The sequence below is a fragment of the Mugil cephalus genome, chromosome 4 (genome assembly GCF_022458985.1).
Source record: "Mugil cephalus isolate CIBA_MC_2020 chromosome 4, CIBA_Mcephalus_1.1, whole genome shotgun sequence".
In the NCBI taxonomy this organism is placed as follows: Eukaryota; Metazoa; Chordata; class Actinopteri; order Mugiliformes; family Mugilidae; genus Mugil; species Mugil cephalus.
The window spans coordinates 24684573-24711806 of NC_061773.1; the positions used below are offsets into that span (position 1 = coordinate 24684573).

Below are 27234 nucleotides of genomic sequence, written 5' to 3' on the forward strand. Positions count from 1 at the left end.
ATTTTTTACAACCCTATTGTTCATTGTTTGTGACAGACTGGAGAGTTTATCCAAGCCTGAATTCCTCCTCCAGCTACCACTCTCCTCAGTGTCTATTTTAAAAGCTGTGGACTTGATATACTGTACTCTTACCCATTAAAACTCATCTAAGTTATTACTTTTTTTTGTCATATTTGACTATGTTGAGCACCCACCTGCCTGGTGTAACCCAAATTTATCTAAAACAAGGGTCTGCAGTCAGGATGTTCAAGAGGATAATGACATGAAATGATTTTATTACCTCTGTGCTGCATGGATAGAGTGTCCCAAAGTTTGACTCCACACAATGAGATTAAAGAAATACAGTATTGTATAGACGCCTTCATGGCCGACAACACTGTGACATCGCAGCGTTAGCTGGAGGCAAAACAGAGGGAAGCTTGAGGCAAACAATGTCAATCAGGAAAATGTTGTCATGCTGTATTTTTGGGAGCCAAGATCGAAAAATCAAAAACACTAACTTGAAGTTTCACCGTATACCAGTCACTGTCAGTCGTAGACAAATTTGGTTAAACGCGATTAAAAGAAAAGACTGGAGTGACACAGTCATGAATAACTCTCTGTTTGAAGTGCACACATGATGGTTAGACTAAATTGTGACTGAAATAACGTTAAGTTGATCGTTATTTGGAGGATTCTTGATATGTGCTAATGCTAACACTAACCATGAGCTTACGCAATGTTAGTTGTGTGTTTCCAAGCAGAAGTTGCATTCACTATGTTAACTTCCACAGTGGTTCCACTTACTTCTTGTAATATCTTACAAGGCTTCACTTGATAAAGACAGACCCTGTGGGCCCCTTTTCTCCTTTCGAATCGTCCATCCAAAGGTGATGGTGAGTAGTGGTAACTCACAGTCTCGGGGAGTGAGTGTATTAATATATTCTCTAAAATATATGTATTTCCTTGTCCATTCTTGCCAAAACAGTCCATTGAGATATGCTAAGCAGCGTTTACAGGCTATAATGTTTGAAATGTTTTACCTCCAGTTAAGCCCCGCCCCTCAAAAAACATCACACTGTTTACAAACTGTGAAGGGGTCTGTACTATTAGTCTGTTGGACTAATTGCCACAGTGAACATGTCTGATCAGTGTTTACTTATTGCATTTCAAATTTGACATCACATTATTATTATTATTAGGGGACGATAATGAGTTTTTTGTTTTGTTTTGTTTTGTTTTTCTTTTTAGTTCTCTGAGCTCAAAGGTTTTCCAGCACTAAGTGTAAGGCACAGTTTCAGCTGATCTTACAGACGTGTGAAGTTCCACAGCTCGCGCCCCAACAGTGCAGTGGGTGCTTTTGTACTGATCTGTCCTGCTGTCATAGATCAAATCAAAATGAAAAGAAACAAACCCCTGGGACATCCCAAAGGCTTAGTGGGCTTGACAAATCTCTTTTCGTCTCTGTCTTTGGTTTGTCTCCTTTATTTTCCTTATTTTTTTGTTGTTTTTGCTTTTCTTCTTCTTCCTCTTATTTCCCAATCCTTTCGACCTATCATAACCCCCCTTTCCACTTTTCTCTCATCCCGAGTCTCTGCTCTCAAATCTTCCTTCTCTCAAAGGGAAGCTCAACGGAACACAATCTGTTTTCCCACTGACCCCGGAAAAAGTTTGTTACTTTCTATAAAGACTAAATATAACTGTAAAAGTTTTTTGTTCATAATTGAAAACACATTTGCAGCCTTGGTCAGTTTTGATTGTCATTTTGTCTTCACAAAACTTCTTCAATATTGGCCAAAGCAACTAACACGTCCAATGACGTAGGGAACAACGTAAAATAAAGTATGGAACAAAATGTATCGTAAGTGCACTTAACTCTTGACAACATCCAAAGTGACATCTCAAGGTTAAAACTAAGGGTTTAACTAACTTTGTTTTTACTAACAAATTCCTCAAAACAACTCTCTCTTCCTGGGGCCAACAGCACCATCATTACCGTAATGGAAGCTTTGTGTTTCAGAAAGCGCAAATTCCAGAAAGTGTGAGCTACTGTAATTCAAATATCGCAAGTTTTTTTTTATATGCAGGCAGATGTTCACATCTTAAAGGGTTAAAAAGCTGATTTTTTTTTATGTAGGTCTGGGTGGAATGAATAAAAATGTATATCATAATGCATATTTTTCAAATTCTGATGGTATCACAGTATTTTTTTTTCATGCATAATCACGTATTCAGAACATTTTCTACTGTTTGAGAGATAAAGGAATGCAGTAGATTGACTAAGCATGGACCATTTTATTGTGATGATGAGTAAATATTGTAGAATAATTTCACACTAGCAGTAAAACCATCGCACGGCCTCGTGTTAGCGCTGCCTGCTGACGAGGAAATCCAGGGACGTTGACAGCTCGGAAATAAAAAAAAAGAAAGATGAAATGAAAAAAATGGTACATGGTTTCATTTATTTTGACATATTTAAACATATTTAAACTTCTACGTCTGTAATGTCAATAGCAGCGCGACCGATTACCATAATAACTGTAGTCTATGTGCAACTCTTTTTTTATTGTTAAAGATCTTTTTTTATTAAAGATTAAATTGAGGACATTTTCAGGTAGAGATATAGCTGGAAGACAGGTCATCCAAAACGGGGACTGTCCCCAGAAATCGGGGACGGCTAACCCTAAAAACAAACATCAAAAACGTAAAAAATACCAGCATTCTGTATGAGCTGCCCAGCCCTAGTATGTTTATATAATAAGTACGAATGTACTATATTGGTGTCTGTTCCATTTGTTTCATGTCCTCTTTAAACCTCTTTAAACCTGACTTTAAACCTCCTTCTTAAAATGGGGATTCAGAGGAGCTCAAATCAAAAGTGAAATGCGCGGCCAAATGGCCGGTGAACCGCAAACCAAAACAGATTTTGTTGGGATAAAAACAATTATGTGTGAGAACATTAGAGAGGACAATTAGTGGTGAAATGGTGCTTTCGTTCAGCGACATTAACAACAACAAAGAAGTCTTGTGGCTGTTTGTTTAGCATGATAAAGGCTGCACAGAGTGAGTCAAATAATGTGGGCTTCTCCAGACAAAAGCAGTCCATCGAAACTCATTAGAGCTGTGAATGAGACGCATTAGCAGTGTACAAAGCCTGGTTATGATGATGAAAGCAAAACTGGAGCTCTGAAAGTGAAGGATGTATTCATTGTCGTAAATTTCAAATGCTTTTTTTGTTGTTGTTGTTGTTGTTGTTGTTTTTTTCAACAATATGGCAAGAAGGTACAAAAGGTCCCGTTTGTATTCTGCAGAGACTGGCAAGCCGGCTCATCCCAGCTGTTATTATTTTTGGCATTTGCCTCGGCTATAAATGGCACAATGTGCGCAGTGTTTGCTCAAAACACCACCTAAAAAAGTAATGCCACCACCTGTGGACACAAACAAGGGGTCTGGAGGCTAATGTTGGCCACAGAAGCGTAAGGTTGACACAGTAAATCTTGTCAAAGCGGATAAACACTTATCTCCGACTGCAGTGAAAAGCTTTCTTTGTCTCGGAGAATGTGAAAGTCTCATAAAGATTTTATTATTTATCTTCTCCTCTACCACTTGTGTCTAAAACTGAGAGAAGGAAAGACTGAGCAACACAGGAATAAAAAAAAAAAAGAAAAAAAAAGAAGAAGCTGTTTAAGGCCAAACCGCTGCAATAAAAGTGATGTATGAGATGTCATCTGGCGATTGGCTCGATACATCACGCTCAGAACATGAGCACATCTGTGCACATGCACACACTTACTCTGTGGTGTGATGACGCCCCGTCTGCCCGTAGGCTAATAGATGCAGGATAATTTAAGAACTTTGCAAATAGGGGCTGAAGAAATCCTTTATTGCAGTGTATTAGCTCCACGTCAACATCCACACATTTTTTATTTTTTTCGTTTAGGTGGAAGTTTTGTAGTGCTCGGGGCACGGGAGCATTAAGGATGAGAATAAGCAGGTGAAAACTAAGTGGGATAACAGAGACGGCGGCGGCTCTGATTGATGTGTCTGCTCTCTGATGCTCGACGTTCCAGCAACACTCAGGTTGTGTTCACGGGTTTAAAATACTGGATGTGGTCCTCCTAAAGAAAAATATCTGTGAGCAATCTGTTAATTTAAGGTTTTTCTTGTTTATTTATTGTTACTTAGACTTAAACTTAGGGCAGCTCGGTGGGTAGCGGTTGTTAGCACTGACCAAATTTAGACTTATATAGACTTACATCATTCACAGTGGAACTGTCCTGGTCACAGTAGCTTAGCTGCACATCTCCAACTCACTGCCGACAAGCCCTTCAGATCAATATGTTTATCCTACTAATGTCCTTTTTGCTGGTACGACTCCCCCAACAAACCACAGCTACGACAGACTCGCTGCAGACATTGAAAGACCTGAGCTTCCTGAGAATGTAGAGTCTATTCAGGCCCTTCTTGTCCACAGCATCACTGTCGTTCCTCCAGTCCAGTCACTGATTGGCACAGAAAAAGATTAGTAGTTAGAGAATAAGTCGAAGAAGAAGAATCACGGAGCTACTGGTTACCTGGTTTCTAATTTAGATGAAACAATTCAGTGTTCTTTATAATTAGTCGAAGAGCCAACCTGACCCCCAATTACAATTTTCTTAAGGTGGAAAGTTGATCTGGAGTCGCTCCCTTGGAAACTGATAACATGTTCCAGCAAAGATCTGCAGGGGCAATTAAACCGTCTGGGTGAGCTTTATGTGGCGATGGACAGAGGAGTAACGGTGACATGGTTACACATGTCATCTGGGCGCCGTGGAGTTTAATTTGTTTCCAACAACATGACTCTGATTGCCCGTGAGATTTTCCAGTTGGATGCAGTATTTGTATTGTTCTGCATCGGCTGAAACATGCCTCACAATGATTATTTTACAATATGTTTTGAAATGTAAAATTTTATTGTGCTACTACCTACAGCTGTTAGATAAACGGTGTGAAGAAAAAGTACAAAAACATTGTGTACTATTGTGTACAGTATGTACCGCAAAACTTGCAGACCTATCTAATAAGAAAATTAAGATAACAATTTATTACAAGCCAATAGTTTCATAGTTTAGCCAAATTTTAACGTAAATAAATGCATAAACTTCAGTCTTGCTTTTAAATGTTTTGATTTGTGAGGACGCTGTGATCTAACTACTACTACTTTTGTAACTACAAAACAGAACTAAATTACCTGTGGTGCAGCCTGATCAGAATTTATTGAGTGCAACCAACTAGCTAGTATCATACGCTAGTATAGTGTACGTGTGTTAGAGCGTAGCACAGCAGCACAGAAAAGTTGACGGAACCCCACAACATCACTTGAGTTTTCTTTAGCCAAGTTGTGCTAATATAACACTTGCTAACAAGTAAGCTGCTAATGAGCTAACAGGCTAACTGCCTAGACTGAGCTGAATATTATGCACAACATTATAAGCTGTTGCCATACAGTAGCGCTGGTTATACATTTAAAGCTGTGGCTGCTAGCAGCACCGTGACTGAGGAGCGGCTAATCAGTCAACGCTGAGTTCTGAACAAATATTAGTTCACGATAGAACGACTTCTTTTGTTTTAAAGGTAGGTTAAGCATTTTGTGTTCCAATGTGAAAGAGCTGTGAATAAATACCGAACCTCCTTTTTGACAGTATGGATGTGAATTGGGTCTTAAATTGTATTCGTTGTGGTCTTAAAAAAGTCTTAAATTTGACCACCTGCAGAGACCCTGGTATAATAAATTAAAAGTAGAATACTGAACCCGTGTGGAGGCATAGCCTACTGTATTCTCTTTAGCTGGTGTCAGGAACTTAAGTAAGGATCCCTAGGATGCATAAAGTTAAGTGATGTGATATATAATACTTATAAAGTGACACGTTAATAAAGCCGCTTTAAGATCTTTTCATATTTTCTCTTTTAAGCATATCTTATCTTTAGCTTCCACTTTCCACTAGCTCAGGATGTGTCTTTGCAAACTACAGTCTGGGAGTTTTCAAAATCTTTATGTTTGACTTGTGCCCTCAACTTTTCTCCTTCTAAGATATCTTCTAAGAGCATTTCAACTGAGAACCATCTAAGACATAATAATAGGAAATGACTGCACACACAAACGAGCCCCTCTCACTTTGTGACTGTGTCGATAACGTTTAAAAAAAAAATGACTGCTCGTCATATGGCTGAGGCTAGTTTCAGGGTCCTGACCAGTGCATCAAGTCAAACGCTGCAGACCCTGTGTGCACCTTTTCATTGCTTGGAAAGTGAAATAAAAAAGTTGCAGAATTTTTTCTCTTCCACCCGCTGGGAGGAGATGGTGACAGTGGGTAAGGTCTGGACTGGCGGTAGGGTGGTGAAGACACTTGAAGTTGCCCACCCTGCTGGCCTTGCCCTTGGCGCTGACAGCACTGTTGCCCCTGCACTTGAAGATGTCAACTCCTTGCGTGTCCGAGTGTGTGCGCGAGCGGCCTCGGCTGAATGGAGACACTTGGATGGCAGTCACTGTGACAGGGTCAACAAGGAGGGAGAGCACTGACACTGACATTGCTCGACCTCCGATGACCGCTCTATACGCACACACACAAACACACAAACACACACACACACACACACATCGGGTACATGTGCATATAACACGCGGAGAGGAACGAGAACAAAGTATAATATGAAAAATCTGGTCTGAGATTTAATTTTCCTCTTGAGAATCAACACAGAATTGTCACACTCACACACTTGGAAACTGTTTATGCTCTTTAATCCTGTAAGTATTAATTTCATGATATTATAGCTGCAAAAAAAAAGAAACTGACATATTAAGCTGTGAAAGCTGATACTGCTATAAATATATAAAGACTTCTCTAGTAAACAGAATGACTGGCTTTGGTGATATTAATGAAACCATTTGAAAAGGTACAGTGTATTCTCACTGAAGCTTTGTTTGATGCACTTAATATGCAACATCAGGTAAATTAAAGCTCTGACTGAAAGGAAGCGTTCATCTTTAGAGGAAGTTCTTCAGCTTCGGAGGATACTACATATATTACTGCAGTACTGGGAAAGTTACAGCAGCATGAATGTGCGTCGTCATTGGCTGCACCTAATTTGCAAGAGGGCGGGTTCGTGTTAGGGGTCCTCCTTACTTTACATAATTTAATTCCAGGTATTTAAATTCAATTTAACACTATTTGTCCAAGCGTTATGCTTGGTTGCACCGGAGACTCCTGGAGGCTAGAAGAGCTGTCACGGGTCAATGGGTTGCACCCGGTCAGCGTACCTGAAAACAGGGAGGCATTCAGAGTGTTATCTGGCGCAATGGACCACCGTGTCCAACTCTCATAGTGCGGAGGGGCAAATAAGAATGTGGATGAAACTAGGTGTGGTCGGACAAAGGTGTAGGTGAGGCTTTTGCCAGGTTTCCACCATTGACTGAGTGGATGGATGATATTTAGGGGATGTTGGCAGACACTTTTCAGTACATGAGCAAAAAGAGCTACATTCTTGAATCGAGTTTAGTTGGTGACGACAACAGGAAGAATAGATGTCTTCAGCAGAAACCATGAACACGCGATGGGTAATTCAAAAAGCACAACTTCATGTCCTAAAAGATTTGTGTCCAAAATAAATAAATAAATACCTAAATATATGCCGTAAATGCTATTTATCTATGTATTTATTTATTTATTAATGCATGCACTTCAGCATGAACTTTCTGCCTATTAGTTGATCGGCGAATACACGGATCGACTGCACATGTCTTGAATTGAAATGGTGCAAACCAACTAATGTGGCAGAAAGTAACACTGTCAGTCAGTACTATATACATTCATACATGCAGTGGAAAACCTGATTTAACTATTTATGGCATAAATATTTAGGTATTTAGTGATTCATTTATTTATGTGAAATATCTGTAAGTATTTTCTTATTTATTCATTCATTTTTTTTAATTATGAGTCGGTCCTCCATATATAGGTGTCCCTGTTGAACAATGTTTAAATCATCAACATTATTACCTGTGGTGTCCCTCAGGGATCAGTGTTGGGCCCTGTTTTGTTCATTCTATACATAAACAACATATGTAAGGTTTCATAAAGGTTAATGTTTATCTTATTTGCTGATGACACCAAGAGCACTGACATTCTTGGAGGTCGCAACATCAAAAGCTGGTTTGATATTGTGTATATAATATAAATGTATACTGATAAATTAAGGGTGTGTTGGTCACGGTTAACGTCATCCATTTCTGCGGCTGCGTTACACTCCACAACTGACTACAAGTGTCAGTACCGTACAGTTCCACCCTCCCGAGGAGCATGGATAAAATACTGAACGGAAATAGTTTTAAGATTTGAATTGGTTCTTTTTTCTTTCTTTCTTTCTTTTTTACAACTTAGCAGTGCTTCTGGAGTAGCTTACGCCAACGAATGTGGCTTGAATATTTATAATAAAGTGAAGTAATGTGTGCTCAGAGGTGAAATTAAATGTGAGAGGCACTGTTATACATAATAACAGCCCATATTATAACATTATACGGTATTTGACTTTGGCATTACTGTCCAGGTGTAATGTTTCGCATTTATCGCATTGTGACTGTGCTCGTGGAGAGCTTTTGAGTACACCTGCTGCTACATTAAGTCGTAGAATAAAAAGGGCAGAATTCTCAAGATGATTGATTGTGCTCAGTAAGAAGCTTCACCCAGCAGCGAGAAACCCTGCAGCAGACACAGTTACCATTATGGGTTATAGTGTGAAGTCATCATCGCGGTTATCATTCTTGATGATAATGGACTTTATGTGGAGAAAGAGACAGATGGAGAGTGACTGCACAGACACATTAATGTGTCTTCTTTCATTTTTTAACCTTGACCCAGCTATCCTGCTCCCGCGGTAACCACGGCCACAGTAAAACACACACTCACGCCCGAAAAGATGAATTCTGCAGAGGTGGTAATTTATAATTAGTTGCACAGCGTGACCGTAGTCCCGCTCCATCATGGACAACCTACAGCATACATCCTCCACCGCATGCACAATAGCAATCAGTGTTCAAGGCAATCAAGTAATCACATTTTTAATAATGCATCTCCCACTGGGGGACAGTCTACCAGGATGTAGGCCAAATATTAGATAATAAGCAAAAACTGAATAAAAATGCAACCCATTATCCTCCATTTTTACTGTTTCATTGCACTTTTAACACCAGTTTCTTCTTCTTTTTTTTTTCACTCAGCAGCAGCGCTTTCAGCAGTGTGCGGCTGTCAGAGACTGACAGCTCTATAAGGTGACTCCAGCAGCGAGACAGGTTGCCACAGAAACCCCAGAGAGAGCTGCAGGCTAATGCTGAACAGCAGCAATTGACACTGGAAATAGTGATCTCTTTGTGGCTCCAACCAGGTCTCAGAAAAGACAGGGTTTCGCGCTTCCTGGATGAGTCCGAGCTCAGGTGTCTGTCTCGGAAAAGGAAAGCTCACACCTGCACGCAGCGTGAATCCCTTTTCCCACTGTGTCGAAAAGTGTACGCCGCAACTTGTGTTACCGCGTTTAGTGTTTTTTGGATAAATGCCAACATTTTGAGGTACACACAGATGAGGCAGAACATTAAGACCGAACATTACCATAGAGCTAATTGTGTTGATTAGCTTGTGCAAGGCCTGGGATATGAAACAGGACCGGTTTCATTTGGTTTCAAGAGGATGCTTTAAGAGATGGTGGCAAATAGTTTCAAAGAGCTGTAGACCTCTATAATGGCTCTTAGCACCGGATATCAAACTACTTGCTGGGTTGGAGCATCTCAAAGACACCAACAGAACTTTTTCAGTTCGTCAGTCGTCCATTTTTTGACTGACAACACATATGTCATGTACAGTATGTGTATAAACATTTGGGATGTTACTTTTGAGTCCTTTTTTTTTTTTTTTAATTCACCTCAGTCCCCCTCTCTCCATTTCAACAGCTGGTGTTTTTAAAGGGTACGCAGACTTCATCGGGTTAGTCCTGAAACTCACCATGGCGCCAACCTCCAACACCGTATGCAGCCTCACTTCCACGTTGTGCCCATCTGTGTTTCTGGATTTGCACAGCACCTGCAGTCACCGTCACTGCAAAACCGCATTTGCACGTACGCGTATGTGAATTGAGCTTTACGACTCCTACGGCCACGCTTTGCTTTTTACTGTAGTGACTCGAGCTGAACGGCAATTAAGCAACAAACTGCGTCACGTTGATAATGCTGACGAGCAAATGTTCAAGGGCTAAAATATTTACCATTTCTACCACTTTAGTTTGATGTACACACAAAATACTGAATTAATATTGAGGGTGATAGCGGTGACTGGAGGCATCGCCCATGAAAAATCCACAAGAAGTTTTAAATAGTTTCAGTTCAAAGTATTTCATGTTCATGGACTAGACAACAAGTTTTTGCACCTGTTGCCTTGTCTAAAAAATTGTGATTAAAGCAAAGTGTCTCTTAATGTTGTGGCTTAGTTTAGCAGCAATAATATAATATAATATAATATAATATAATATAATATAATATAATATAATATAATATAATATAATATAATTATTTACTTGTTTTTGTATAATTTTTTTATTGCTCAATTTTCAGTGTTTCTATATTTTATTCTGTATTTTTATTCTGCATTTTATTTGATTATATTTATATCTGTCTCTGTTTTATATTTTTATTTATTCTTATTTATTTAGATAATTTTTTTGATAATGATCTTTTATTATTTTAACGTGTCCTTTTTACAGTCTACATTATTCTCCATATCCTTTGTTTGTTGTTGTTGTTTGTTCCACTTTTTTTAATATATATTTTTGTCTGATAGGTGCTATATAAATAAAACAACATTGATTAATTGAATATGCTGGAACACCAGAACAGTGGTTTGTAGCAAATGTGCATGGTCTCATTAATACAACATTGTTGATCAGTAACTGGCACAATCTTTGCATGGCTGTGTGTTTATTTGTCTGCCTGGACGCAATTCTTATTTAGCTGGTTCTCTTTCTCTAAGACGTTCTCTGTTTGCTCTGTGCACTTTGCGCTTCGTCATTTCCAACGGATTGCAACCATTTGAACTCTTACACTTACTCTTACATTTCAGATCATGGTGCATTAGAGAGCCGGCCTCCCTCAGTCCAGGTCCATGGATTTATCTGAGGTCTGCTATCCCCTGAAGACTTCTACAGTTGGAAAGCCGATGACCTCCACTTTGCTTACATTTTCCAATATTAGCTGTTTTGAGGTCATGCACATTTGATGTGCTAAGATTGGCGATTGCAGTTTAAAACCTCACACACTGTCAAGAAATTATTTTTTCTTTTAAATATAACAAATCTAGGGCATGACCAGAACAAGTGTGTCAGACCTCCAGGGGGCTGAGAACATCCATCGAGTTATTGACTGTTTTTTTGGGTAAATCTAGGTCGATAAAGTTTATTAAAGTTTCCTCATGTGTGGTCTGGGTTCCATCCCGGGGGTCTTGTGGGCATTTCTGGAGCGTCACAAAAAACAAATGGTGTTCATACTTGATTCTGTTTAGGGTAAGAAAGTAAGAGATTTCTCCTTTATTATGTAGGCTGCCGGTAGGCAAGAGTTTACTTCACGAATAAAACAACACCTTAGGTTATTTGTGCAAAGATTTTACTACCACACATAGTTATACAGTATTTTCTGCAGACAGATGTTGGGGCAGAGTTGAATGTAGATGTGTGAGAATGCAGGAAAGAAGACCTGGGAGGAAAATATACGTGACGTTTAAGACGAGAACCAATGAAGCATTTCATTTTAGTGACCATTTTTAAACTTAAATTTTCTGACTGTGTGTGTGTTATACCTGCGAGTTAGCATCCTGGTCATTGGAGTGGGAGGGTGGACACTGCACAGTGTTCACAGCAGAGTTGCAGATGGCACACTGAACGATAGTTAGGCTCAAAGGATGGATCACCCAGCTGTCCCAGCCCAGATCTGCCAGATATGATGACTTTATTTAAAAAAAAAAAAGATGTGCGTTATTACAGAGTACATATAAACATCTGTTGTGTACTTTTCATGAAGATCTCTGTGGCCACGGAACAGCATCTCAGGCTTGTTTTGTTTCCGCTGTCAGGAGACTCAGAGGCAGCCGGAACTGCAGCCGGATGCGTGAAAAGACATTGTAAACGATGAGCTCCAGGACTGGGCCACCGCAAAGGCTAGTTTGAATTTTAGGTGCCACTTACGTTCGCTGGCTCGGTGAAAAATTGTGCTCGTGGTTCTCTTCCACTGGTCTCTGATGCCGGCCAGCCCACCGGCAGGAAGCCGCGGCTCGGTCTGCATGTTGAGAGCCTTGAGGAGGTCCTTCCTGACGGACTGCCATGACTCACCCTGGCACCTGAACGCCACATATAGGTTAACAACAGAAACACGCAGAAAATCTATAGAGACAGCATGAGTGCAGCAGCTTATCCCAGCGCACGGCTTTTGCTCACGTTCACGTTACACATTGCCGACTTTCTAATAATATGTGCTGAAACAATCCCCATGTCCACATATGAGGACATCATCTTTTTTTTACCCAAAACTACTTCCTGTTCAAAGATGATGTTCCGTTTTTTATTCTTCTTAGGTGTTATTAATCCCAAATACCTTGGAGAAATTAAAAATGCACAACAAACAAAAGCTCACATCTCAGAAAGTTAAGCAAAAAAATCCAGCAGTAGCATCGATGTCAACCCAATACAATGGCAAAATATACATAAAACTCACCAGAACTTAAGTGTTACATTGAGGGTTGTAAAAAAAATGTGAAAAGGGAATCAAAATCCACCATGAAAATGTTTTTCTGGGCATCGATTGCCTCTCCTCCTTCTGCCATTGTTGGTTCAACAAATAGCTCAAAAACGTTAATAGGGACAATGTGGTTGTGCAGCTGGCGAGAGATGAACATGACTTAAACAGAGCAGCTCTCTGACTGTCCGATCAGAGGAGGAGAAAACACTGACGCTACCACAGGCCACAGAGAAGACCTAAGAGTACGAACTTGAAATATGATTGGATAAAAGCTCTGAGGCAAATTACACTGCCAGAAGCGCCACAGCTGAGACAGACAAGCTGCAAAATGAAAGGAATAGGATATTAGTAATAATTTAATAAGATTAATGGGAAGGTTCAGGCCGTTTAGGCCAGCAGAGAAGGTTTTAGCCACCACTGCTACTGCCTCAGTAATGTGCTGACAGATGCCATAAAGGTCTGGAGGTGTTTACACCTCAGTGGGTGGTCGCTACATGGCGACACGCAAAACACTGGTAGCAAATTAGCCAGAGTGGCCATAATGTCTTTGCTCCTATCTGAACACTCACTCACATGCAATGACAATGCTTAATTCTCTTCATGCTTTTTATAATAATTCACCTCTTTCACCAATTTCTCTTAACGCTTTTTTTCCCCCCTATTGTGCAGTAGTAGTAATCCTGTTAATTATATTTAATTTATTCTGGTAATGACTCAAAACAAGACTGAATGAGATTGTTTCATTCCAAGGAAGATTAGGTTGAAGCACTAAAATAGACATAACAATTACACTTGGCAATAAGAGGGGTATTTCGCAAAGAGAAAATATAACACAATTGTCGTGAAATGCAAAATTAAATATAAAGTAACACCAAAAAGAAATGGTCAAATTAAGCAGTATTACAGCTGGCTGCATAACACTAATGCTAAGATCCCATATCCAATGTAAGTGTCAAAATAACACCAAACACAGAGACTTGAATTTAGTGTGCATCATTTTATGATGTATATGTTAGTAGTATTAGTGTATTTTCCAAAAAAAAAAGCTACGCCACAGCCTGTTACTATAATTTAAAGTTGTTAGATCATGGAACAGTTAAAACAATGTCCAAACATCCACCAGTTCAAGATACGATATAAAAACATGGCATTCAAACAGTACACAGAGAAAGAAAGGGGTTAACGTAGGGGTCTTATTCATTTCCACAACAGTCAGGAATTATTTATTTACTTATTATTCATCTCTGCCTGCACTGAATATGTGCTCATGTATGTGTTTATGTGTGTGCGCTAACATGTGCATGTATGTATTTACATATAACAATCCACTCACTCCTTTTCAAGTATGTAAATTAAATTATAAATTGTTAGAATATTTATTTATTTATCTGCTACCACTATCTATGCTTGTGCAATAGTCTTAAATTTTGATATATTTGCATTTTTTGCTGTTTCTTGATGAACGTTTATTTTCCTTATTTACATATTCGAAACAAACTTCTCACTCATTCACTCATGTGTGAGATCCTGTAACTGTACATTGTGTGGTCAGATCATCCAACGCTGTCACCTTGTGTCAGAAAGAAGAAACTGCACTAAATGTGCTCATTGGTACGTAAATCTTCACCATTAGAGGCCTCAGATCTGCACTGATCCTGGCTTCTGAAAGAACGAACGAACACCAGCCGTGTTGATTTAGCCTCTCTCGCGGGATCAGGCCGGTTTGATTTGCTGAAAAAAGAAAAGAAAGCTTTTGATATCAATATTCAGTCTTACATCGATCCATTCTGAACGGTAACTGATTCACGTATGTGGATAATTCGTCAGCCCCCGATCTATGCATGCATCCTCCATGCAGCAGTATATTTCGGTGGAGGTTTGTATGCGTGTCACTGAGCCACCCTGTCCTCTCTTTCACCCCGAAAAACAGAAATACTCCCTCGGCATCTTGCTCTTCCCCTCTCTCTCTTTCTGTCTCTACAACCCCCCCCCTCCACACTCTATCTCCCACCGCCTCCAACTTGCTTTGATCCGCCCCTGCAGCCATGCTGGAAAGATGACAGAGAGAGGAGGGGGGGGGGGGGGGGGGGGGGGGGGGGGGGGGGGGGGGAAGGAGAGAGAAGAGAAAGACGTGACAGCTCCTCAACAAGTGTGGAGCATCTGGGGAAGAGAGAAATGGAGAAAAAGAGGCGAGTGCTATTCTGACGATGAGCTTCTCACCACGGGAGGAGGAGGAGGAGGAGGAGACATATGCAGCATCAAGAGCTGCTGGCGCTGGGTTAAGCGCGCACATGCTCGCTGCTCTGCTTTTACACTCGCATAATGTGTTAGCTGAGTCCGTTTTAATGCGGATGCTGACACATCCACTAATAATCAGTCGCAGAAACTTTTTCCGGCACATTAAACGGATCTTGGTAGTGAAGCAAAGACATCAACAAACTAATCTTATTTAACAGGTGTTGTTTGCGCATCTCATCTGATTTGTGTTATTTCCAACCGATGGGTCAACGACAGGGATGCAGATTTAAGTTACTTATCCAAGTTACTGCGCTTCACTATTGTCCCCGTATTCCTGAATAAAAAGATATATTTTTGCTTTCTTCTTGCATCTCAGGGAGTGACGGCACAATGCGACAGGTCTTCGTTTCCGACGAAGTGAGGACAACTCGCTCTAGTACAACGCAGCATCACAAACAACTGCAAATACCGCCCCCATTTTGAGCTTGAGTCAACTGTGGGGAACTGTGGTGTAGTGGTTAGAGGTGCTGCTTGTAGGCCAGAGGGTCACAGGTTCACCTCCCCAATTTTTCTCCCATGCATAGAGATGTAAATAAAAGACTTTGACTTTGTAGCAAAACCAGTAAGTTGCAGAGGGAATGCTGCCTGTTTTTATAAAAACATGTATTTTATTTATTTTTTTAAAGTAACTTTTGATCTAACTTAGTTACTTTTAAAATCAAGTAATGAGTGAAGTAACAAAGTTACTTTTTAAAACCAGTGATGAGTAATCAGATTACTTTTTCAAGGTAACTGTGGAAACACTGGTCAAAGATATGTAGTTGTCCAAAGACATAGCAGTGAGTCCAGCTGGCTGTCATTGGGTGAGCGGTAGGGGTACCTCTTATGTAATTTTAACAATTACCATAACATAAAGTTGACGTTCTTAAGATCTCTATACAATCTACAAAAAAACCCCATCAAATTACGCATTTTTACTATTAAGACAACAACTTTACATTGTTTTGCAATTTGTGTGGCTGTATAGTTTATAGAGTGTGAACAAAGATAAGGCAACACGCTGGGACCCTGATAACACATCACTAATGTTAGAAATAAAACAGATACCCGTATCTGATGGGTCTCTGCTGTTGTGGAAACCATTATCTGGCATACAGTCCTAGTAAGACATTCAGGTCCAGGTCTCCGGTCCGTCGCAGGGCAAAGAAACAAAGACAGAACCGCACTCACACCTACGTCCAATTTAGACCCACCAATTAACCTAACGAGCATGTCTTTGGACAGTGGGACTTACTAGAGCAAAATGTGTATTAATTCACAAACTACTCAACAGTATCCTCCTGTTTGACTGAAGTCTGCTGAAACAGGCAGTGGCACCTGTTTGGGGTAATTACTCAGTATTTTTTGAGGATCCTTTTGAGTACATTTCCCCATATTCACTACCGTAAGCAGGCAGCGTAGAGAAGGTGGGGAATCTTGGAAGAAGAACCTGGAAGAAGTCCAGACATCTGTGCATCCTCACAAGGTTGGCAATCCAGAAGGGTTGCAGGGTTAAGGGTTTAGGCATGCAAGCCAATGAATAGAAAATACAAGCCAGGATCACGTTTGCAGAATAGCTATGCTTGGTTTATTCAATAAATAAACCAATATTTGCTCTGTAGCTTCTGCTGCTTTAAATTCACGCATAACGCCACTGGAAATGTTTGCAGTTGGGTTTGGAGATGTCATAAAGACTCATTAGCATGTTGTTTGTTTCTGCCTGTTTAAGAGATTTTGAGAATCATTTCAAATAACACCGGCTTGATGTTTTGTGTGCTACAGTTTACAGCTTCCTGTCCAACAACCCCAAGGACTCCACACCACTCACACTGAGAAGACATATGTATCTCAAAAGCTATTAAAAGAACTTAGCAGGGAGGTGCTGAATGTGGTTTGATCAGTATTGGTGCTGATCACTGTGTATATATATATATTTTTTAAATCGTTTGCCTTTGTTTTACGACTACCATATCCAACCTTAGCCTGGAAGCAGGACCAACGTCCACACCAACAATTAAACAAGTCATTATGCTTCGGCAAAGATCTGCCAGGCCAGTAGATCGTTTGTGCGGGCTTTATGCAGTGATGCACAGCAACATAGACATATACGTACATCATCAGAGCACCATGGAGTCGAATTTGTTGACAACAAAATGGCTCCGACTGCTTGTAGGACTTTTCTGTTGCACACAGATGTATATTTTTCTCTTTGTACTGGTTGAAACGCAGTTTATAGACTGTGCAAAGTAGATGCTAATGGGTTCTCAAGAGACAATATCCTTTTTTTTTCAACATCCAACGTGTTTAAAATAAAATTTAAATAATTAATAATTAGCTTGGAGGCAGGTATTTCTTTGTTAATGCACTGCAGAGCTATTCATAATATATATATATATGTACCTTTTGAACACTCAAAATAAAAATGATCAGGACCAGATTAGGGGCAAAACAACTTGAGCTTAATATCCCCTAACAATTACATCTTTATCACCGAGGATGGAGGTAATGTATAACTAATGTATTTTCTTCTCTCCCCGCAAATTACTTTGGATGTTCTTGTCTTTAAAATATACTAAAACAGTAATCCTTTTACTGTGAAATGTGATGAACTTGTAACAAAGTGAAAAATAAATTAAAGTCATTATTCACAGTGTGACCCCATAGGGAATCCTGATGCATTTTAAACTCATTCCTATATAATAGAGCACAGAAAAGTATGGCCATACTTTTACTCTGTAATTACTTTTGAAGGGCAACTGCATAATTACTCCTTTAGAGACTGAGCAGAATCTGCAGTTATTTTAACAATAACCATAACGTAAAGTTAACGTAGTTAGGATCTTGATACAGTCTAGAAAAAAAACATCAAACTATGCATTTTTACTATTAAGACTAAAATTTAAAGAAAATGTAGATATTCCTTTTTTAACAACTTAACATTTTTCACAATTTGTGTGGCCATATAGTCTGTAGAGTGTGAACAAAGATAAGGTAACATGCTGGGACCCTGATAACACATAACTAAAGTTAGAAATAAAACTGATACCCGTGTCTGATGGATCTCTGCTGTTGTGGAAACCATTATCTGGAATACAGCCCTAGTAAGACACTGCATTCAGGTCCATGCATTCCTTTTGTTTGTATAATATCTGCTATTCCCCCAAAAGAGAAAGGCTTTTTCATTTGGCAAGCACCTGATATACAGTATGAAGTACATGCACATATGTGATGCATAATTGCATATAATACACGTCTCCTCAATAACAAGTTATTATCCTAAAGTTGATCAGGAACAATTCATAAACACAGACTTTCCGATTTAAATTCCTGCCTCTGCAGACATCATACAGCTAGCCCGAGGAGAGTTATCATATCATTTGCATTCAGATAATAAATCATCATTGTTACGCACATTTAAATTTGATTTATTTTAATCACAGAATGGATTAAAAAAAAAAGATGCTATAAATCACTTCTTCTTCTTGTATGCAATATTTGGCTTTTGTTTTGCAATTCAGCGTCAAATGGTGAAAGGCATGGAGGGGAAACTTTCCTTTTTACATTTGGGATTTCCATACTGCAAGACACTGGTAGAACCCACAGGGGTGACAGATGCACAAGCAGATGTAAACATGCAGCAGATAAACTGAAACACAAAAAAATTTGTTGTTTTTTTGTGATGTTGAAACGGTTTGGTTAGGTGTAAACATACAGGTGCTTAGGTTTGGTCAAGAGTCATTTGGCAAAAAACAAACTGGTTTCCAATAATAAACACAAGGTTAAGGTTATGAAATGGTCATGCAGAAACAACAGTACTCATCCATTCATCCTGACCTCCATCCAAACATTTGGGGCAGATTTAGTAAGCACATAAAATTAGTGGCAGGCAGCAATTAAAAAAGACACACAAATATCACTTATGGGGGTCACTTCGCCAAGAGAATTATCAAAAATGTGCAATTCTTTTAACACGAGTGCAGTTCATTTCCATAATGACCAATGCAGTCTATCAAGAACTGTGAAAATTAGCAAGCAACAAAATTCATTCATTCATTCAGCCACATGAACTATTCCATCTATGCAAATACCATTCTGTGTAATTGAATGGAGGTATTTTTCTTGACATGTATTATTTATTTCTACATATAAATCAAATAAAATACATCATCCACTGCAGTTCACTGATATATATATATATATATATTAACAATTGAATAGTTCTGCTACATCAGTGTTTATAGACCAATACCCTGCCCGCAGCATAGTAAAATGGAGTTTATTGACATCAACAGAAATGTAAAATAGCGTTATATTCGTCCTTTAAGTGTGTATGTGCATGTGACAACAATCATAACCACACTGATAAAGTTCAGCTGTGTTCTCACTTCAGACGTGAGATTGAGATCTTCAGGTTTGTTGAGACCTGTAGAGCATCTTGTGCAAGAATCTGTTATGTTAATAAATTCTAATAATGGAATGACCATAATTAGACCGCTGATACTGATGCATCAAGTCATGAGACGTTGCCAATAATTTTTATTTATTTTTTTTTTTCAGTTCAACTAAACTCCATGGAAATAGCATTTTTTTTCAAATTATATTTTGAAGTTTGCCTCAAACACAAAAACATTAAAACTATAAAAACTCGCAGATGACGAGGTCAGATGGGATAGCGGTCTATGAACCTGGCCAGGAGTGTTCAATCAGCTGGAAAAATGTAGTTACAAGACCACCAAATGCTATGAATGATTAATTGGATCTCAAATGCATTCACACCTGTATTTAAAGCTGCCCTTTTGTGATTGGATCGCCCAGGATGCATGCTAATAGTATACCACGCCTGAACAGGGCCATAGTTGAATTTATTAATTCCAGGAGTCCGGACGGCTTCACAAGTACCGATGGGATGTTCAATGAATGCAAAGAACGTGGCCTACGTGTGAGGAAAGAGGATGTGATCTTGAAAATGTTGATTTTTTTTCTTTCTCTCGCTACATATTTGTCTACATAAACCGTGTGGGAAAATTAGAGGACAAATCTTTTGGTTTAGGTGGAATCGAAATGTCATGAAGATTTAGTGCTGGACTGTTCTATTTGAATGTTTTCACTAGTGTACCTAATGAACTGGCAAGTCAATGTATATTTTACGCACACTAGCAAATAACACATGCAGAGTAGTTTTATTGTCTGCAGGTTGGTAGTGCATCTTGATGTTTAATAATAGCTGCAAGAGAAAGCTCTGCAAGTCTTGTATGAACTCGCATCAAGAATGTCTTTGGCACTGAGGATGAATTATGGTTTGATGCATCCGATACAAAACTAAGGCAACTGGACTCTCGTTGACTGTGTTTCACAACTCATGCAGATCAACAAGGAACTGAAGAATCTGCAAAGATGAAGAGTCCACTTGCCTTTGTTTTGGTTTTTAACATACCATGACTTTCAAGCCTCATGAGAAAGTACACTGATAAAAAGACACGGTGCTCCATCTAGTTAAAAAAAAAAAAAAAATTCCCCATCATTTTATCCCGTAGATCAAACAAGAGTAGTCTCTGATGGAACAACATTAATTCTGTAAAGTCAGTTTACTTTTTCAAGTTAACTTTACTTACAAAATAATGTGGTGCAATTTCATAAAATTATACAAAAAGTTGCCTCACTTTTGTAGTAGATGGAGCATCATTTTGTTTGTTTTTTTTAGCAGTACATGGCCGATTTACAGCTAAAACCTGCTTGCTAACAGTGTTAGCTAGTCAGTTTACTTGTGCAGATGATATCAACTTACTTTTAGTTAAGTTTACTTAACTAACAAAAGTGAGTTGAAAAAGTTACTTTTGCAAGGGAAGTGAACTTGTAAACGGGATAAAATGATGCAAAAAGTTGTCTTTTTTGACAGTGGATGTAGCACCGTATTTTTATCAGGGCATGGCCATTTACAGCTAAAATACCTTGCTAACGGTGTTAGCAAACGGCTAACCGTTGTTAGCTAATGGCTAACCGGTGTTAGCTCCATCTCAACTTACTTTAAATTACAGTCATTTGCAAACTGTAGGTAGAAATTATATTTGACTCAATTATTTTAAAACAACTTGCTAACATTAGTTTCACATAAAAAGTCTTTTGAAGCCACTTTAATTCCAAATTGCATCGAGTAATTTAAAGTATATCGATGTAAAACCTGAAAGACTGCAGTGACTAACAAACTATATCACTAACATTAACTTAATTTCTACCTTTAAGTCAATTTTTCCGATTTCCTTCTTTTGCAGAGCTGCATCGGGGCACTGTTGAAGCAGAGTTAATAAAATGAGCAAACTGTGTCTTCATACGATTTCTTGAGCCACTTACATATATCTTGTTCATGAAAAAAATCTAAATCACTTGTATTTTGAACAAATGTAGACAAATTCAAAACATAATATATTCATCTCAAGAGACAAACTGTTTCTTTTAATCATTATTATCACATTGTTTCTAAATTGCATACTCTTAGATTGACTTTTTTTTTTCAGTGCAGTACTTGTGCACAGTTTTGGTCTCTCGTCGAGGAAGCTGTGAAGAGGGCAAGTAAGGACGAGAAGTTACCATTCCATGCAGGTCTCTGACCCTTGTTGGCTCACATAACTCTGAACGCTGCCAAGCATTCGAGTAATTGTTGTTGTTTTTTTTTTTTGCTTTGGGCTTTCAGATATTAACATCACCTGCAGGAGTGTTACACTTCTTCCCTCCTGTCCTTGAAAACCAACTGCAGGGGAACAATATTGTTATTATGTTTATCAGGAGAGATTTCCGCCTTTCATGTAGAGCCGAGAGATGTGATTACTCGTATGCACATGTGAATGGACACGTTGTGCTTCATAGTACTGAAAGTTTGTATTATTCACTTGTATTTGTATTATGCCAGGAGGAATTCTGGGTCAAAATGCGGAACAAGTAAATTCTGATTAGAGACACCTGCACAGTCTAGTCTAACTGTGAAATAGCGAGGCCTTTAATCACCGGTTTTGTTGCCGCTATCGCAAAGGTGTTAATTAAATTACATGCTCCAGCTCTGAGGTTATTACATTTAGGCGTGGTTTTCATAACTTCGATACCGCTGAAAGGATCAGACAAATCAAATACGAATTCACATTGACAATCTCAAGAAAAACTGAACAGTAAGACTTTCAGCCTGGCTTTCTCATGTGTGTACTTCTCAGGTATATTGTATCAAACACATGTGGAATATGTCCTTTATTCGTGCCTCCTCTCCCCCCCACACACACTCATTCCTGAATGTTCTCTCTCACATGGAACAAGGGACAAGGCAACAATGTTAAGTATCTCAAGGCCAAGTTGGTGTACAGGAAGATAAAAAAAAAAAAAAAATGCCAGGTTCCCAGGCCCGCGTGCAGCATCCCCGTCTCGTTACGCCCATCTCCTCCTCCAACCAGACGGACGGGACCAGCCTCTGTTTGCCGCCGGTCAGACTTGAACGTTGCTCATTTGTAGATCGACTGTCCTTCTCGCCCACCATGTCCTTTGCGTCCATTGTCATGACGGTGCTTCTGGGCACTTCAGTCGTGATTGCATTTGTCTTGCGTTCATCCAACGAAGATCCTGCGGCCTCTGCCAATATGATTTCCCGCCACGGGTCAGTATCACTGCATCAGTATGTGTTGTTGGTAGTGTCATTGTCGCTGATTTATGAAGAGCGTGCATGCATATGTAGTGAGGTCACGTAGGTTAAATACCAGACTCTGAGTGCGTGCACAGATTAAACCAAGACTGACTAACAAAAACGTTTTTAAATTACTTTAATAGATTTTTGAGAGTGTGATGTCGATACATATATCTGGTGTGCGCTGGGATAAGCTGCTGCGCTCACGCTGTCTCTATAGATTTTCCGCGTGTTTCTGTTGTTAACCTGTATGTGGCGTTCAGGTGCCAGGGTGAGTCATGGCTGTCCGTCAGGAAGGATCTCCTCAAGGCTCTCAACATGCAGACCGAGCCGCGGCTTCCTGCCGGTGGGCTGGCCGGCGTCAGAGACCAGTGGAAGAGAACCTCGAGCGCAATTTTTCACAGAGCCAGCGAACGTAAGTGGCATCTAAAAATTCAAACCAGCCTTTGCGGCGGCCCAGTCCTGGTGCTCATAGTTTACAATGTCTTTTCGTGCATCCGGCTGCAGTTCCGGCTGCCTCTGAGTCTCCTGACAGCGGAAACAAAACAAGCCTGAAATGCTGTTCCGTGGCCACAGAGATCTTCATGAAAGGTACGCAACAAATATCTATATGTACTCTGTGATAACATGCATCTTTTTTTTAAATAAAGTCATCATATCTGGCAGATCTGGGCTGGGACAGCTGGGTGATCCATCCTTTGAGTCTAACTATCGTTCAGTGTGCGATCTGCAACTCTGCTGTGAACACTGTGCAGTGTCCGCCCTCCCACTCCAATGACCAGGATGCTAACTTGCAGGTATAACACACATATATATATATTTATCTATTAACAGTCAGAAAAATTAAGTTTAAAAATGGTCACTTAAATGCAATGCTAATCTAATCTAATCTTGTTAGATTAGATTAGATTCAACTTCATTATTACACATATACAGGTACAGAGCAACGACATGCATCTAACCAGAAGTGCAATAAGAAGAAGTGCATGTTGCATAAATAGCGTGTTATATAATAAGTATGGTACAGGTTGGTTTTATAGCATATGGACAATATTTGTGTGCAGGTGAGACCATATGTACAGGCAAGTGAGTACAATATACACAATGACTGATTGACTGATATTACTAATAATATACAGATGTACTTGTATATTAAAAGACTATAAACAGGATCTATAACATAATTTATACCAGTGGAAGTGGGAGATGATAAATTAGGTGATCCGAAACACAGATAAAGTGAGCATAAAGTTGTTACTTTCCACCCTTTGCGCCTGAGTTTCTTTTTACACTGGCATGTTCTGGAGGTGAACAGCTGCAGCAGCTGTAGATAAGTTCGCTGCCAACATAAATGTGCTTTGCCAAACGCAAGCCAGTGCTTTCCACCGAGTCGGTTAACCAGACCGCAGCGTGACACCAGGAATGCGTCGCAATAGTGACTAATAGTTCGATTATGCCTAAAGATGGGAGATTTACTAAAAAAAAAAAATAACTCACTATGGAAACTTTAAGAATATGTCCAAATAATCTGTAGATTCTGTGAAAGTTGTGCATAAAGTTGCATTCCTTTATTTACCTGTAAATACGATCACATGCACACCATAACCGTTTGACTTCCACACTAAGAAATACAATTAAATATCATTCATTTTTGGTCTATATTGTGCACCGCAAACTGAATATTTTGACAAGTCATTATTAAAAAAGTTCACACAATTGTTCAGATTCATACAATATAAATACTGACGTTGTATGATGTAGGTTTTTGAGCTATGGTCGTCTGTTCAAAAGTGCTATATCTCAAAAAGTATAAAAGCCACAGCATAGAAATTTGTGTTCACACGAGTAGCAAATTTGTGTATATTACAAGTTGAATGGTTAGCTATGGACTACATTGTCTACTACTACGAAAAAGTGTGGTTACAGTGAAAGTTTAAGGATTAAGATGGGTAAAATAAAACAATCCATTCATTGAAGCCTTCTTAGGGAAATGTGCAGCAGCACTGTACAAAGTAGCACTGCAAAAATGTACGAAGTATTCATTCACATTTTATTGTTCAGAGAAGAACTTCCACACTAGCTCTGGTGCGTCTGTGCTCCACTGGCAACAGCTTTTGTCACAAACTGCAGCTGCGTCTTCTAAAATGTAGTTTATAGACGCTAAGCTTTGTGTGTAACAACACACGCCTTCAGTCTAAGTGTGCGTTTGTGTTCCTCCAGGACCAGGTGCCGTGTTGTCAGCCCACCTCCCGGGAAATGGTGCCCATTGTCTACATGGATGAATCCAGCTCCACTGTCATCTCCTCCGTGCAGCTGACCCGCAGATGTGGCTGCGCACCTGCCGACACCCAGCAGCCCAGTGAAGAGTAGGTCGTCTGAGAGGCTCGAGTGTGTGCGTTGTACTTACAGACACCAAATGAAAAACATAAAAAACATCACATGCAAGTTTGTAGGTTGTCGCTTTATTTTAGATTTTTACAGCGTGTATTCAGCTCTCATTGGGGGAACCAAAGATATGCTTTCCTTTCACTCTTATTTTTGAAATAATACAAAAGTAAATAGCCAGACAACGGGGGAAAAAAATCCCCAAGCTCTGCCAATACAGTCTACATATATGTGTTTAATCTCTGTAGGTAAATCCACGTATACTTCTTGCACCAAGCAGTGGAAATAACGAAGTAAGTACAGCTGACACGTGGCTAAAAATGCTGCCGTTTTATCCTTCTTTAAATCTCATGCGGCGTATTTATAGTGGCTAACTGAGTATTCCCTCCAAAAAACTGCTGAGAGCCAAATCCAAGCATAAGCCAGTCTCTAATCTGAGCAGGCAAACTGAGGTCAGATAGCTGGGGTCCTACATTGTGTGTAGACTCGCTGTTCTGAGGGGTAAAAGTTGTTTGCGGGAGGAGCGGTTAGGCGAAGACCAAGCTTGGTGTCAGTTTCTTTTCCAACATCTGTACCAAACGGCACTAATGCATTATGTTGTACAAATAACTAAGCCCAACCACTATGAGCTTTAAAAATGAATCAATTCATAATAAATCAAAAGAAGTCATTGCACCGTTGCTGCTTTCACCGGGGAAAGAAGGAATATAATTTACGATCCAAGTGAATGCAAAATATTATTGAATTTATTTTGTTGTGTTGTGAGAATACAGAACATTGAGTTTGGTTCACGAAATACAATTAGAGTGCTTTTACATTCATTTACTGGCAGGAGAAGTAAATAATGTTCTGCTGGGAAATTTTTGGACTGCTTAGACATGTACCACCCACTTAGACCAGACCAGGCGCCCCTCAGCTCATAGCCTTAAAGGCAGCATCCAGCAGGATGATTCACAAATTCACTAGATCCCAAACTGATCAAGTATCTGTGGGAAGATCCACAGAGATCCCTCCCCTCAACCTATAGCACCCAAAGGCCATCAGCCATTAACAACATCCTGTTGCCAGACGCCACAGTGCACCCTCAAATGGTGGTCATAATGTTATGCCTGATCGTGTATATGCTGTGTCAGTTCTCATTTGTGACTGTTTTATCTTTGTCGTGCATTTTGTGTTGATTGTTTTGTTAATACCTCACGGTTTACTATTCACAAGTGTCTTATATCTTATCACAGTTTCCATCGTATCAAGTTTAATTCATGTGCTTTACCATCATAGTAATTACTCTACGATATTTGAATAAAGGTGATTAAAAATCTATGTTTTGCTTTCAGTTCTCTCTGTGACCGTCTTCACAAGCACATTATACCATTCAACTTCACTTACTTGTTGAATTATTATATTTTATCTGTTTGGTATATGGTATCATTTCAACTTTCATTGCTGAATTTGTTGCGTGGACCCCAGGAAGACTGGAGACCACTTGGTGGAAGCTAATGGGCATCCTAATAAAAACTAAAGAAAGAATAAAGAGTATGTAAAAAATTTAAAAAAAAAAGATTCTGCCTGCTGGACAGTGCTGTTAAGACACGTTAAGAGTAGAGGGAGGGAAATATCAGATGACGAAATGCTGGCGCTGTACTCCAGGAAACCAGGCAACATGTTGCGCACTTGTGAGCAGCCTTCATCGATTTCAGCTGCCGTGCATGAATTTGAGTTTAAGGCTTGAATATAAATCTTTTTCTCGCCGCAGTGGAGTACTAACTTAATGATTCTCGGATCTGGGAAGATCTGGGCCTAAAGCTCAAAGTTGCCACCAGTTTTTTTTTTTTTTTTTTGATACTGGACACGATGCCAAGGTTCATCAGCGTTTGTGTGTCATTTGCCGTACTGTCCCGACTTCTGCTGGCTGCCGGGGCGGTCGAGTGTTCAGAGAAAGAAACGCTGCTGAGGCCAATTCCCAGCAGGGTGGCCCAGCCAACGGAGTGTTTGATGGAGTGCACTGGCATGACGTTCATCAAAAAGCTGCAGCTTCAGGACAATCGCAACATACGGCTTAAAGACTCCACGGAAGGTAAGGAGCTTCAGAGTGACGGTCTGGGCTCTTCATGCAGGGTTACGTTCTGTG

General features: G+C 39.6%; 2 protein-coding genes across 2 annotated transcripts; one reads left to right on the forward strand and one right to left on the reverse strand.

The window, feature by feature from the left end:
* Positions 1 to 11375: 11375 nt before the first annotated feature.
* LOC125006351 lies at positions 11376 to 15077 on the reverse strand. The gene is made up of 5 exons (XM_047582308.1): positions 15005 to 15077; positions 12235 to 12429; positions 12060 to 12143; positions 11850 to 11980; positions 11376 to 11507 (listed from the first exon to the last, which is right to left on the reverse strand). The coding sequence occupies exons 1-5, from the start codon at positions 15075 to 15077 to the stop codon at positions 11376 to 11378; spliced, it is 615 nt and encodes a 204-aa protein (XP_047438264.1).
* A 7336-nt stretch (positions 15078 to 22413) lies between these two features.
* On the forward strand, positions 22414 to 26426 carry LOC125006942 (bone morphogenetic protein 5-like). The gene is made up of 5 exons (XM_047583475.1): positions 22414 to 22694; positions 22985 to 23136; positions 23229 to 23312; positions 23388 to 23518; positions 24942 to 26426. Exons 1-5 carry the CDS (start codon positions 22429 to 22431, stop codon positions 25089 to 25091), a joined length of 783 nt encoding a protein of 260 aa, XP_047439431.1. The 5' UTR covers positions 22414 to 22428; the 3' UTR covers positions 25092 to 26426.
* The last annotated feature ends 808 nt before the right edge of the window (positions 26427 to 27234 follow it).

Excerpts from the sequence above, each read along its gene's own strand:
- LOC125006351 (XM_047582308.1), bottom strand. The coding sequence starts at position 15,077 with ATGTGCGCGCTTAACCCAGCGCCAGCAGCTCTTGATGCTGCATATGTC. Across the intron at positions 12,430-15,004 it reads CTCCTCCTCCTCCTCCCGTG|ATTTTCTGCGTGTTTCTGTT; the intron begins GTGAGAAGCTCA and ends CTGTCTCTATAG. Across the intron at positions 11,981-12,059 it reads CACAGAGATCTTCATGAAAA|ATCTGGGCTGGGACAGCTGG; the intron begins GTACACAACAGA and ends CATATCTGGCAG.
- LOC125006942 (XM_047583475.1), top strand. The coding sequence starts at position 22,429 with ATGCCAGGTTCCCAGGCCCGCGTGCAGCATCCCCGTCTCGTTACGCCC. Across the intron at positions 22,695-22,984 it reads AATATGATTTCCCGCCACGG|GTGCCAGGGTGAGTCATGGC; the intron begins GTCAGTATCACT and ends TGTGGCGTTCAG. Across the intron at positions 23,313-23,387 it reads CACAGAGATCTTCATGAAAG|ATCTGGGCTGGGACAGCTGG; the intron begins GTACGCAACAAA and ends CATATCTGGCAG.